General features: G+C 43.6%; 1 protein-coding gene across 1 annotated transcript in view; it reads right to left on the bottom strand.

Annotated features, from left to right (window-relative positions):
* Window positions 1–11,478, bottom strand: part of VPS36 (vacuolar protein sorting 36 homolog) — a 31,857-nt gene extending 20,379 nt beyond the window's left edge. Inside the window, exons 1-3 of the mRNA XM_015098092.4 lie at window positions 11,332–11,478; window positions 2,208–2,276; window positions 1,092–1,162 (exon numbers count right to left, since the gene is read on the bottom strand). Coding sequence (XP_014953578.1) covers window positions 1,092–1,162; window positions 2,208–2,276; window positions 11,332–11,427 — 236 coding nt within the window. The 5' untranslated portion in view covers window positions 11,428–11,478. The remainder of the gene's footprint in view (window positions 1–1,091; window positions 1,163–2,207; window positions 2,277–11,331) is intronic.
* Between the last annotated feature and the right edge of the window lie 3,423 nt (window positions 11,479–14,901).

Genomic DNA, 14,901 nt, shown 5'->3' with positions numbered 1-14,901 from the left:
ATGACCCGAGGATACTACAACAACCTTAGTACTTGATTCACGCTTTAAGAATGACTTCCATTTATCAATGAGTTTAAAGTAGGATAACATCTTTTTGTAAACATAGATATTTTCCCCCAGTTTTGAGATATAACTGACATACAACACTAGAAGTTTAAGGTGTGGGGCATAATGATTTGAGTTACACATATCATGAAACAATTACCAGAGTAAATTCAGTGAACATCCAATACAAAATTAAATAGAAAAAAAAATTTTTTTTTTCCCTTATGAGGAGAACTCTTAGGACTTACTCTCAACAACTCTCATATATAGTGTACAGCAGTGGTAATTATATTCGGCATGTCATACATCATATCCCTATTGCTTATTTATATTATTACTGGAAGTCTGTGCCTTTTGACCACTTTCATCCAATTTTCCCTTCCCTCCCCGCCCCACCTCTGGCAACCACAAATCTGATCTCTTTTTCCATGAATTTAGTTGAAGTATAACTGACCTCCAACACTATGTTGGTTTCTGTTACACAACAGACAGGTTTGATGTTTCTATACATTTCAAAACCATCCCATGATAAGTCTAGTTATTACATGAAAGTGAAACTTGCTCAGCTGTGTCCAACTCTTTGCCACCCCATAGACTGTAGCCCTCCAGGCTCTGTCCACGGAATTCTCCAGGCAAGAATACTGGAGTGGTTACCATGCCCTTTTCCAGGGATCTTCCTGGTCCAAGGATCAAACCCAGGCCTCCCACATTGCAAGCAAACTCTTTACCGTTTGAGCTACTCAGGAGTCTGCCTATTACATGACACCGTACAAAGAGATGACCTAATTTTTTACTATATTCCCCACACCGTCCCTTTCATTCCCATGACTCAGTTATTTTGTAACTAGAAGTTTATGCCTCTTAACCTTCCTCGCCTATTTCTCTATTCCCCCAGGACAATACCTTCTCAAGGTAAACACAACCAACAGATTCGCTCGCATATAGGCATCACGGCCATGACTGACTGGTCAATGACGACCAAGGTAATGAGGATGGCTTGACTGGAGACACTTTTGTGCATAAAGACTGTCATATACGGACCTTACCTTTTTCCAATTCCAGCTGCCTGTTCTTCAATGAACACGATTTGGGAAAGAGGAATGGCCATGCAGCATTCCTGGGAGGGAATCAAGAGAAAACAGGACCCATAAGATTCCTCAGAAGTCCTTGTTTTATAAATTCATGGGGTGTGTGGCAAGTTGAGAAACTTATGATCAACTAGAAATAGGAATAAAGTTCTGTGATGACTTTTCCTTTCATTATGAATGACTGGCCATTGAACAAGTCTAATGATAGCCATATTAGCTTCCTTCCATGATAATCAAAAAAATTATACTAAGAATAATTTACAAATATATGGCTTGAGGACAGCTATCCCTCCAAAAAAAGATGTCTTTCTTGAATGCTTATTTCTTTAAAAATAAAGAATTACGCAAATTACCAGTTCTGAGGTATGCATTATCAACAAGGGCAATATTACCAAGGGGGAAAAAATTGGTTCTTGCAGGGCAAAAAGAGACAGAATTTGCACTGGTTAGTGACCTTTCCAAGAGCCTCAGTACAATGGATAGTTTACCTGTAGAAGTAAAATTTCATGGGGTTGGGGGCCATGCTGTGTTGCTTCTTTCACACGACAGAAACTTACACACAGAGACACACACACACACTTTCAAGTTAAAACTCTTTGAAATAAAGATGTCAGGTCTATACTATAACTGAAATGCAGAAATGGGGCCGGAGGGGCTCTCTCCTCTTGCTGAGTGACCCAGAGGCAGTTCCCCTCAACATCTAGGTGGAAGCATGCCCTTGGCAGCAGGCGCCCTCCTCCTGTTTCTCAACAACAATCAGGGAGACTGGGTTGCTTTAAGGACTGCTGACTGATGGGGACACTCGAATGCGGGGGAGGATCTGATTTGGACTTAAAATCCAGGAGTCACCAAGACTCTCTGTACAGTAATTTTCAGAGAAAAACTCTCAGGGTTGAATGAGAGGCTAGAACTTAACTCCTCTATCTGCACTCCATCAAGAGAGACCACGGGACACATTCTCCTGACATCGGAAAGCAAAAATTTATCGCATCTACTTATAGCTTTGCCAGAAAGAAAAAATGAAAGAAATTAGTGACTTAAAACCTAAAACTGATGCAAATAATTCAAACTTACATGATTCTTCTGATCTCTCCAAATTAGACGGTGCGTACTAAGAAGGAGGGTCCCGGGATCAAATTTTATCTAGAAAAACAAGATCATCACAAACTATTAACAACATATCACACAACATGGTCCAGATTTTCTTCCCCATCAACTGCCCGATAGTAAGTCAATCACATAAACATTTTAGAATTAAGTTTGTCATAAGTCAAAGAGAAGCAATGCTACACACTTCATAAGCCTTGCTAAAATTAGGAAAAAAAAAATTGCAAACCACCTAGCTATGTAACAGTAGGGGAGTGGCTAAATCAGGAGTGATACATTCATGCTATGAAATCCAGGCAGAGATGAATAAGAATGATGAGGTGGAGCTATATAAACTATCATGAAACTGAGACAAAGGATGAGAGGGGAAGAAAGAAACCAAAGGATACTGCATACAACGTAATTAGACAAATAGACAGATATAAACATCAATAAACTCCATATTTCTCAAACTGCATGTGAGCTATATCTATAGACAGATAGATAGATGTGTATATGTGCTATGAACACAGATAAATAGTAGAAAAAGGTCTAAATGGGATCGATACTCAATGATCTGTTAATATCATCTCAGAAAAAGTATGAAAGAGTGGAAGAAAGAGAAGCAAAGGGCCCTTTTCCAAAACCATCTATCTCACTATTGGTTGAATTTTTACCATGAGACTGAAGGTGTATAACACTCATATACATTTTTAAATGGTCTTTAAATAACAAGAAAATCCAGAAAAAACACAAACACATGCAAAATAAGTGTGGATGGAGAGTCAACAAAGGGCACTAAGACACTTGGGTTGCTCAGCAGGGACCAAAAAAAAAAAAAAAAAAAAACAACAAAGGATTTATACCTAACACAACGTACCAAAATAAATTCTGGACAGAGTTAAAAAATTGAAAATGTATTTAAAAAATTATAAAATTATTTGAGTTAAAAATTATAAAAGCTAGAAAAATCATAAGAGAATTTTTGAAATCACTTCGGAGGGGAGGAAATCTTTCTAAGAAAAACAGTAAACCCATAAGCGTTAGAGGAAAAGATGGAACAGTTCACCTGCACACACACACACACACACACACACACACACACACACACACACACACATTTTTCACGGCAAAAATCATCAAGAGCAAAGACGGCAGACTGGAAGAAACAGCTGTCACTCACATCAGAGACAAACATGTACGTCTCCCTTAATATATAAAATACTCTTACAAATCAGTACGAAAATGTTCTATAATCCATTGGACAAATGGGCAAAGACTATTAACAGAAAGTTCACAGAAAAGGAACTACAAATGACTCTTAAACACGTTAACTGATGGTTAACCTCACTGATGATAAGAAAAAGGCAAATTGAGAGAACGCCAGGCTACCCTTTTCATCCATGAGATGGGCAGAAGTTCAAAAGTTCAGTGACACTGAGCTGCTGACAAGTTGGGGAAATAAGCATTTACACACATTGCTGGAGGGCAGTGTATCGTCATCTATCAAAAATATAAATACACCAACCCTTTGATCCAATCAATGTCCTTCTAGAAATGTATCCCACTGATGAATTTACACACGCACTCGTTGCTGTTTTTTAAAAGCAAAAGATAGGAAACAATTTAAATGTCCATCACCAGGGAAATGTACATCCACACAAGGAATGACAAGTTAGTCATTAAAAAGAAGGAGGAGACTCTTTGTGTATTTATTGTATTTGATAAAATCTAGATGTCATTCAGAGAAGGCAATGGCACCCCACTCCAGTACTCTTGCCTGGAAAATCCCATGGACGGAGGAGCCTGGTAGGCTGCAGTCCATGGGGCCGGTAAGAGTCGGACACTACTGAGCGACTTCACTTTCACTCTTCACTTTCATGCATTGGAGAAGGAAATGGCAACCCACTCCAATGTTCTTGCCTGGAGAATCCCAGGGACAGGGGAGTCTGATGGACTGCCATCTATGGGGTCACACAGAGTCAGACACGACTGGAGCGACTTAGCAGCAGCAGCAGCAGCAGCAAGATGCCATTAATTATAAGATACATCTGGCTTCCAGAGTTGTTAAAATGTATGTGGGGGGGAAGGGGGTTGAGGGGAATGTACATTTAGAATTAATGAAATATGGTAGATTCTCTACATAGATTAAGTGAAAAAAGCAAAGTGTCAGAACTTTGTATGCACAGTATAAGTTGATACTTTAACAGGGAAAAGACTGTACTTTACATGAACACCTGTGGATAACACAAATGCATAACTCTAGAATGAAGCACTGGTGACTTCTGAGGGGGCACAGGGGGACAAAGTCTCCCTCCTAGGATGGGAAGGGAGACTTTCAACTTTTTATTTTTTATCATGGAATCGTGTCATTCATGCGAAATACAAATGCTAAAATGTTTTTAAAAACTATAACACAATCACAAAAAAAGCCAGCTAGGTCTTTAGAACCAAACTTTTAATCTTCATAATTTGTTACTACGCACTGGAAGTATTTTGCAAAGTACTCGACTGAGTGACTAACGAACATGTAGGGTGGGTTCTTGATATACACTGTAAATTATATAAATAAACAAATTTTGGAGTTGGAACCCAAAAAGACTGAAAAGCCAAACCTCTTCATTTGTGTCGAAAGCAAGAAATACATTGGAAGCGTCTATTCACTCTAATTGCTAGAGAGTAGAACTGGCCATAGGTAGGACATGCTCATATCCTTTTGAGGAGCAGTTATTTCAAAAGATACAAGCTTGATCTTATTTGTAAAATAGAAACTCAAAGGAAAGGATTTTAGTAAGGGTCCAGATTATTACAAATAATAAGTCTTTTGAGTTTAAGGTAATGTGGTTAAAAATGTATACCAAGTAAATAACCAATTGCTGCTGCTGCTGCTAAGTCGCTTCAGTCATGTCCGACTCTGTGCGACCCCATGGACTGCAGCCCACCAGGCTCTTCTGCCCATTGGATTTTCCAGGCAAGAGTACTGGAGTGGGGTGCCATTGCCTTCTCTGAAATAACCAATTAGAACATTATTATATATCATTCTTAAGTAAAAATATACATAAATGCACTTATATACGCACTTGACAATATATTACAAGATACTCTTGATATGAATAAAGAAGGAAGCAACACACATAGCATGGTTACACACACACGTGCACAATCACACAGACAGAATGTGCCAAAAGTAACTGTTTATGGGTAAGGAATACTGATTATCTCAAGCTACTTCTTTCAGCTTACCCATCTTAAAATAACTTTATTCAATAAGAAAAGACAAAGGAATTTGTTACAGGTATATATGACTTCATGGAACTCTGAAATGTATATAAATTATTTTTTATTAAATCAAACATAAGCAGAAACACTTTTTTTGTCAGAAGTCCTTTTCTAATACATGGAATTCTCCAGGCAAGAATACTGGAGTGAATTGCCATTGCCTTCTCCAGGGGATCTTTCCAACCTAGGGATCAAACCTGGGTCTTCTGCATTGCAGGCAGATTTTTGACCATCTGAGCCACCAGGGGCTTCTCCTAATACATAACCAATACTTTTTAACATGAGTTTTAAAAAATTATTTTCTAAGAGTAACACTGACTGTATCGGTGCTGCTGCTGCTAAGTCGCTTCAGTCGTGTCCGACTCTGTGCGACCCCATAGACGGCAGCCGAGCAGGCTCCCCCGTCCCAGGGATTCTCCAGGCAAGAACACTGGAGTGGGTTGCCATTTCCTTCTCCAATGCATGAAAGTGAAAAGTGAAAGTGCAGTTGCTCAGTCGTGTCCGACTCTTAGCGACCCCATAGACTGCAGCCTACCAGGCTCCTCCATCCATGGGGTTCTCCAGGCAAGAGTGCTGGAGTAGGGTGCCATTGCCTTCTCCGACTGACTGTATTACTAATATCTTAACATTGGCGACTTTAAATAATATGGTTAACAAGCATGCATGGGAAGAAACCTGCACTGCCTGGCTGAAGACACTCTGAGAGAGAGCACTCCACCAAGCACTCCAGCATCTCAGAGAAGTAACATCTGAAGTAACACATACTCATTCCTGGCACCTATTTTGGTCTGGCTTCGAATGTTTTGGTTAATGTGGCATACACAAAACCAAATGATTGAGTTAAGCTACTTTTAAACATCTCTTTTTTGCCAATGAGTGAGACTGCCCTTTCCCAGAAGCAAATATTTTGTCAGCTTGAGAGTACCTGATGCCACATTACACAGCATAACTGCCTAATAGTCCTGATTAAGAAACTGCACCTTATCTGTCTGGAATCCAAGCATCAGGCTGCGAGTTGAAAGCTGAAGCCAGAGGACGTTTCATTGCTACGGGGGGAGCAATGCGCACACGCAATGCGTACAAGCGTTGCTGCCCTCAGTGAAGACGTTGCGTAATAATCGTTGGCTGCAGGGATTGCAAGGGATTACGAGCTCAAGCCCACAGACAAGTTTAGGCTGGTTTGTGCTTACCACTCAGAGCTAGAATAATTTCAACTACTTAAAAGTTAGTAGTGAAAATAACTTAGGCATTCGCTGAATAAGCTCTTACTGTTTTAACATTTCTCTGTCATAAAAGTAATATGCTGTTGAAAACAATTTTTTAAGTCTGAAAACAAAAATGAAATCATTCATAATTAGACCAGCTAGGATGTGTGGATATAAACTTAAAATGAGGCCATGCTATTTATAATTTTATAACTTGCTTTTTTCCCTTAGCAGCCTATTGTTAGTCATTCCTCAAGCTGGTTAGGGCATGCCATATTTAATTAACCAAGCCCCATGGTGGACATTCAGATTGCCTCCAATTTTTCCCTATATTGCAGAATAATAAATTATATATATATGCTATGTGCTGTGTAAGTTGCTTCAGTCGTGTCTGACCCTTTGTGACCCAGTGGACTGTAGACCGCCAGGCTCCTCTGTCCATGGGATTCTCCAGGCAAGAATACTGGAGTGGGTTGCCATGCCCTCTTCCAGGGGAACTTCCCAACCCAGGGATCGAACTCTTGCATTAACCACTAGCGCCACCTGGAAAGCCTATGTATATCTATATATACACAGAGAGAGAGATATGCCTATATCTATCTATACATATAATATTGCTGATATGCACATGTGCATTTCATTATAGTTTTTATAGTTTTATGCATCCCTGACTATTTCCCAAGGGTAAATTCCTAAAATTTAGGAAGATCAAACCAGTCAATCCTGAAGGAAACCAGTTCTGAATATTCATTGGAAGGACTGATGCTGAAGCTGAAACTCCAATACTTTGGCCACCTGATGCGAAGAACTGACTCATTGGAAAAGACCTTGATGCTGGGAAAGACTGAAGGCAGGAGGAGAAGGGGATGACAGAGGATGAGATGGTTGGATGGCATCACCGACTCCATGGACATGAGTCTGAGCAAATTTCAGGAGTTGGTGATGGACAGAGAAGCCTGGCATGCTGTAGTCCATGGGGTCGCAAAGAGTCGGACACAACTGAGCGACTGAACTGACCTGAAATTCCTAAAAAGTGAAATAGCCAGCTTAAGAAAATACATTTTCTAAATCTTCTAGTATAAGCTGGCAACTTGCCACCTTACACACCACTAACCTTCTTACATTACTTTTTAAATTAGCTGAGGCTAACAGACGCCTCTGTGAATTGAAACAAATGACCTGTCTACAACGCTTACGAAAACAACACATTATCCGGTCATAAGGAGCCCATGAAAACTGTGCCTGTATAAACAAGCAAAAGGCACCTGGGCGGTGGGAAGAGCAATGGTCTGGCTCCACCATTACCAACTGGGTGACCTTGGACAGGTTGCAGTTTTCCCAACCACCCACTGAAGGTCTCGGCGTCCTCATTTTCAGAGGATACACTATTTCATAAACACACTGCATGTGGAAGATACACATTAGGACAGAAAGCGGCTGGCACTGGTGACTGCTGTGCTTTGAAGCGCTCCAGCACCGTGAATAAAGCACAGGCTCTGGGAATCTGATCAGCAGAGATTTAACCCCTGGCTCTGTGGTAACCCAGGTTCAATCCCTGGGTCGGGAAGATCCCCTGGAGAAGGAAATGGCAACCCACTCCAGTATTCTTGCCTGAGAAATCCCATGGACAGGGGAGCCTGGTCCCTTATAGTTCATAGGGTCTCAAAGAGTTGGACTCAACTGAGCACACACGTTTCTGGTAATCTACTTCAGCGGATCTTAGGCAAATTGTTACCTCTGAGACGTCTCTTCTCATTCAGTAAAACAGTCACCTCATATGCCCACTGAGATGATTAAATTATGAAAAGCTTCTGGCACATAGTAGGTACTATGTCTATTCAAGGTGTGCTTGCTTTAATGTATTTCACACTCACAAAGAGCCAGAAGATACAAGGTTGAATAGAGAGCACCCACTGGTCTTAGCCCTGAGCCTGCTGGCTGGGGGAATGGGTTGAGTGGAAAGCTGAGAAGGCTGGGAGGTCTGCACTGCGGTGCTGAGACGAGGGGGCAAGTGAGAGATTCTGAAAGGGCTCCTGCTCACATATGGAAGCTGATGCGCAGCTTCCTGGAGTCCTCAGACCATGGGCCATCTGGACACCTTCCAGCAGAGGGAGGAAGCCAGGACACAAGACTGCCCCTGGGACTCAGGTTGGCCTTAGGTGATACTCGAGAAGGCTCAGCAGTGACTGAGCAGATCTGGCCTGGGGACCACAGTGCCTTAGAGCTCTGCTTCGATTCCAAGACCCGTACAGCCCTCCTGCAGCACCCCCAGCTTGCAGAACAGTCACGAATTCTTGACTAATAACAAGGACCTACTGTATAGCACAGAGAACTATGTATCTCATAATAACTTCATTGGAAAAGACCCTGATGCTGGGAAAGATTGAGGGCAGGAGAAGTGGGCGACAGAGGATGAGATGGGTGGATGGCATCATTGACTCAATGGATATGAATTTGAGCAAACTCTGGGAGACGGTGAAGGACAGGGAGGCCTCGAATGCTGCAGTCCATGGGGTCACAGAGTCTCACATGACTGAGCAACTGAACAACAACAAATAGCCTGTAATATAACAATTGAATCACTGTGCTGCATACCTGAAACTGACAGAGCATTGTAAATTAACTATACTTCAGTAACAAGAATTGGTTATTTTTTAAAAAAAGAATGGACTTCAAAGGCTCAACTAAGTTTTTCCCATAACTTTTTTCTTAATCCTCTGATACCTGTATCTACTTGTCCCGAAAACAAGCAGAAATACAAATAAAGGAAAAACTAAAATTTGCTGATTCAGCAATGGTTTTTTTTTCATATCCAACTACTAATAGTTTTGATTTTTAATTGTTTTAAAGATATTACAGTTATATTGTGTGTTAGCCAAGATGTCTCTAATTTGCATATTGGAATTACGGTAGAACAAAACTGCCGTGATCTGCAAAAGCAAGACTGCTGTCAGAGGGTGACTTTGGAGCTGTGTTTGAAAACCAGTTGTGTGGGGAAGTTCCAGTCCCCTGAGGAAGGGGACGTTGATTAAGCTTCTCAGTCACCACAGTTCCAAACATGGAACCTTGGTTTACAAAAACAAAGACATTTAGCTAATCATGCCAAGCAAAAGATGCAAACCCAATTTGAGATCAAGTTCATAAAAGTATTGAAGCAGTAAAAAGAGCTGTTGTTTAGTTCCATAACCCGTGTCTGCCTCTTCGACCCCAGGGACTGTAGCCCACCAGGCTCCTCTGTCCATGGGATCCTCCAGGCAAGAATACTGGAGAGGGTAGCCATTCCCTTCTCTGGGGGAATCTTTCTGACCCAGGGATTGAACCCATGTTTCCTGCCTTAGCAGGCAGATTATTAACCAGCTGAGCCATGGAGGAAGCCAGGAAACAGTTGCTGCTGCTGCTGCTGCTAAGTCGCTTCAGTCGACCCACTCTGTGCAACCCCATAGATGGCAGCCCACCAGGCTCCCCCGTCCCTGGGAGTCTCCAGGCAAGAACACTAGAGTGGGTTGCCATTTCCTCCAATGCATGAAAGTGGAAAGTGAAAGTGAAGTTGCTCAGTCGTGTTGGACTCTTAGCGACCCCATGGACTGCAGCCCACCAGGCTCCTCCGTCCATGGGATTTTCCGAGCAAGAGTACTGGAGTGGGGTGCCATTGCCTTCTCCGAAAGAGAGTTTGTAAGTCCAAACAAAAGAAAAGATCTCGACCCAATAATGGAAACATGCAAAAATGCCCTCGAGGAGGCAGGGCACCAGGGTCCCCAGGCATGTCAGCGGTGCCTGGGTGGCTGTGTAAGCCCCGCCCTGGAAGGAAGGAGGCCTCAAGCTACTCTCAAGTACAGACAGGAAAAGCTCTGGGTCAGGCAACGAGTTCCAAAGTACAGGAGGAAGTTTCTCTCTAAGGAAACTGCAAGGAAGGACAAGGTAGCAAGTGAAAACTTCTGGAAACTAAAAATGCCGATAAACAATTTTTTCCCCCTAATTCCAGCTCATACATTTCATTCAGAACAGGATGATCGTTCGTAGTATGACGGTAGTCTCCAATGAATGTTAACGTGTCCGTGAAACACAGGTAATATTTCTCCTTGCCATCTGCAAACACAGCTCTTTATGGTTTACGTTTGGATTACCAGGCACGGCCTGTTCCATCACTCGACAAAACAATCAAACCTCCTCTGCCGGACCACGAGCAATCCACACACACAGAGCCTCTGGCCGAGGCGTCCCAGGAGAGGCGGGCTTTTCTCTTCGGAAATCCTTTCGGTTCGCCCCGCTCCCGCTCCGGCCAGGACCGCCCTGTCCCCCCGGTTCCCCCAGGTCCCGGCGCCCGAAGCCACGCCCAGTTCGGGAGCGCAGCACCCGGCGGCCTCGGGACAAAGGCGGAACCGGCCTGCCCGGCGCGATCGGGGGCGAGGACTCGGGGTTCCCTGCCCGCGTCCGCCGTGCCGCCCGGAGCGGGGGTCTCTGCCCGGGCTGGGAGAGGGGCGCCGCCCGCGCGCTCCCCCCGGGAGCCGTTTCCGAGTCGGGCCGGAGCCGGGCGCCGGGCGGGCGTGGACAGCGGGGGCGGCGCCGATCGGCGAGGCCAGCCGGGGAGCTGGGGTCGCGGAGCGAGGCCCGGCCGGCCGCAGCCCTACCTTCTCCTCGCCGTCGTAGATGCGTACCCCCCGTTGCTGGATCACCAGCGTCTCGTTGATCTCCAGGAGGCCGCTGGTCCACACGAAGCGGTCCATGGCCGCCGCCTGGCCGGCCTCCGCCGCTCGCCCGCGCTGGCGCTCCGGGACGGCGAGCCGCGCCGCCGGGCAGCCTGCGGCGCCCCCTGGCGGCGGGCGGGGCGGAGGCCGGCAGGGAGGGAGCTGTCTGGCCTCGGAGCCCTGCGGAGCGCGCGCGGCCGCGGGGCGCCCGGGGACGTGGAGACGTGCTTGGTGCGCCCTCTGGCGGTTCATCGGCCACAGTCCCAATGGGGACGTCCACCCTATCCTTTGTCCTTGTTCAGTCGCTCCGTCGTGTCGGACTCTGCGACACCATGGACTGCAGCACACCAGGCTTCCCTGTCCTTCACCATCTCCCGGAGCTTGCTCAAACTCGTGTCCATCGAGTCAGTGATGCCATCCAACCATCTCGTCCTCTGTCGTCCCCTTCTCCTGCCTTGAATCTCTCCCAGCATCAGGGTCTTTTCTAATGAGTCGGCTCTTTGGCTCTTCGCAGCCGGTGGTCAAAGTATTGGAGCTTCAGCTTCAGTCCTTCCAATGAATATTCACGATTGACTTCCTTTAGGATTGACTGGCTTGATCTCCTTGCAGTCCAAGAGACCCTCAAGAGTCTTTGTCCTCAGCCGCAAACCCAGAGATTACAGGAGACTTTTAGGGAGCCTAGAACGCAGCTTGGACTTTCTGATTGTACACTATTCCTGCATATTTGTGCCCTTTTCTTGTCACTTCCCAGCATGCTGCCGCGTTCATTAAAGCCTGTCATTGAATACTTTTTTCCCAGATGAATATTTATGACTGATTTGTTTTCACACAGCTTCAATCAATATGTAAGTACTATTTTGTAAAAAAAAAAAAAAAAGTACTATTTTCTGCCCCACTTTTTTTCCAATTAAAATCCTTTTCATTTAAACATTTCCAGTATTAACACAGACTTCACAAATTTACTCTAGATAGTATTTCAGGACTATATAGATCTATTATAATTTACCTGTGGATGGGTCTCTGCAAACCAGTGCCTGACTGCCACTCCCACCTGCTGGGCCTTGGCTGCTGTCCCTTTCATTTCTTTCTCTACCTTGCGTTATAAATGAAGCACCTGTATTTGTCCTTCTACAACTGATATGTATTTTCCCCTTTAGGATTATTTGCTTAGAGTGTCTTCCCAAAGTAGGATGACTGCTTTTAAGAGTTTGAACCCATGTTTTGCAAACCTGCTACATATTGGGAACTTATTGAGGCAGAACGTAGTGCCACCAGCAAATTGTTCTTCATCCAAGCCAAGTTACCCTGGCTACATTAGATGTTATAATTTTTTTTTTTTTTGCCACTTGACAATTATTATTTTAATTTACTTTAATTGGAGGATAATTACTTTACAATATCATATTGGTTTTGGCCATATATCCACATGAATCGGCCAAGGGATAGATGTGACCCCCACATCCTGAACCCCCTCCACCCAACTCCCCTCTATTCTTTTTTCCTATTTTCACTTACCAATGAGACAATTTCTCAATACCTTTGAATCAAAAGAAGATCTTCATCCTGAAGGGTGGCTAACACTGTGGACAACTCCTGCTCAGGAGCTGGGGAATATTCATTTACACCGAAGCATACAGGTCAGGGGAGGAAGGGGTGTGGAGAAAGAGATGGAGAAGAAGCTGCTTGCAGGTGAGGTAGGGAGACAACCAGGAGGGTGTGGGGTTCTGGAAGCCAAGAGAAGAGGGGGTGCCGCGAGGAGGAAAGGCGGGCTGTGACAATTCTGCTGGTGGGGCAGGTGCTGGGGGACTGATCCCTGTTTTTCTCACGTGGACATTTTGGTGGCCTTGGCAGGAGTGGTCCAGTGGGGTGGTGGAAGAAAAAATCCTCATGATCTGATTTTAAAAGAGAAAAAGAGGAGGGGACTTACAGACAGGGAGCATAGATGATCCTTTTGAGGAATTTTTCTGCCAAGGAAAGCAAAGAAATGGGTTGGTTTCTTTGCTCAAAAACAGAAGGGGAAGTGAGATTGTGTGAGAGTTAGGCTGGTTTTTGTTGTTGTTGTTATTGTTTTGGCCTGGCCTTGCACCATGTGGGATCTTAGGTCCCTGACGGGGAATCGAACCTCTGCCCCTGCAGTGCCACACAGAGTCCTAACCACTGGACTGCCAGGGAATTCCCAGAGTCCGGATCATTTCTTGATGCCCTTCCCAGTGATAAATTCTACGATCTGAGTTTCTGGAAGATACATTTTGGGTCATTACAACAAAATGCTTTATCCTACTCGGAAATTTCAACGTGGGAAAGGACCGCTTCTACATCGATTTCTTTTCCAGGCTGTACGTGAGCATTGGCGACTGGAGACCCTAAGAGTGACAACTCGGACTGAACATCTGCGAGTCTCATAAAAGATGATTTTCAGAGCCCTATGCAAATGAATGTGAAAACTTGATTGCAGTGGGTGCTGGGAGACCATGAACGTTCAAATTAACCCCAGAAAAGGATTTTTAAAGCCTAAAATTGAGAAAGTTATCAAAGAGTTACCAAAAAAAAAAAAAAAAATAGAAAACACTTCAGGTCCAAACAGATTCACAGGTGAATTCTTTAAAACCTTGACAGAAAAAAATAATTCTTTTAGCAGTTAAAGTTTTCCAGAGCATAAAAAAGGAAAGTTTTCAAATTCTGTTTGTGAAGCCAGAAAAACACTAATCCCAAAACTCAACAAAAATACCACAGGAATCTATATTAAAAAACAGTCACGTTAGTATGAATGCAAAAGTATATATTAAAATATTAATAGTAAAATTAAGAAAACAGAACAGTAAAAGAATGACAGCGCAATTCAAGTGCAGTTTATCTAAGGAGTAACAAATACAATTCAGTATTAGGAAAGCTATTATCAAAATTTAACCCATTGAATATGTGTATATATAGATGGCTGGGGCTTCCCACATGGCGCTAGTGGTAAAGAACCCACCTCCCAATGCAGGAGACACAAGAGACTTGGGTTCGATCCCTGGGTCGGGAAGATCCGCTGGAGCAGGAAGTGGCAACCCACTCCAGTATCCTTGCCTGGAGAATCCCATGGACAGAAGAGCCTGGTGGGCTATAGCCCAGGGGCCCCAAAGAATCAGACACAACCGAGTGACTGAGCATATACTCAGGACGTATATATGACTGAGTCCCTCTACCTGAAACTATCACAAAATTGTTAACTGTCTATGCTTCAAAATAAAAAATTTTTTAAAAAGTGCTAACAAACAAAAAATTTAACTCACTGATAGATCACAGAAGAAAATTAAATGATCACCAAAGAAATTGTAAAAGACATTTGATGCAATTCAACATTGAGAGTCTTGCCCAAAAATACAGTTGAGCACAATTTCCTTCCTTCTCTTTTGGGTTCTTGTATTTATTTAGGTATAATTTATATACAATAAAACTTACCAGTTTTTAAATATGCAATTTGATGAGTTTTAACTACCAGTACACATATATGTATATGTGTGTGTGTAG

This window comes from Ovis aries, chromosome 10 (assembly GCF_016772045.2).
Source record: "Ovis aries strain OAR_USU_Benz2616 breed Rambouillet chromosome 10, ARS-UI_Ramb_v3.0, whole genome shotgun sequence".
NCBI classification, from domain to species: Eukaryota; Metazoa; Chordata; class Mammalia; order Artiodactyla; family Bovidae; genus Ovis; species Ovis aries.
Note: the sequence above shows the minus strand (reverse complement) of the source record. Positions and strands in the feature narration are given on the sequence as shown.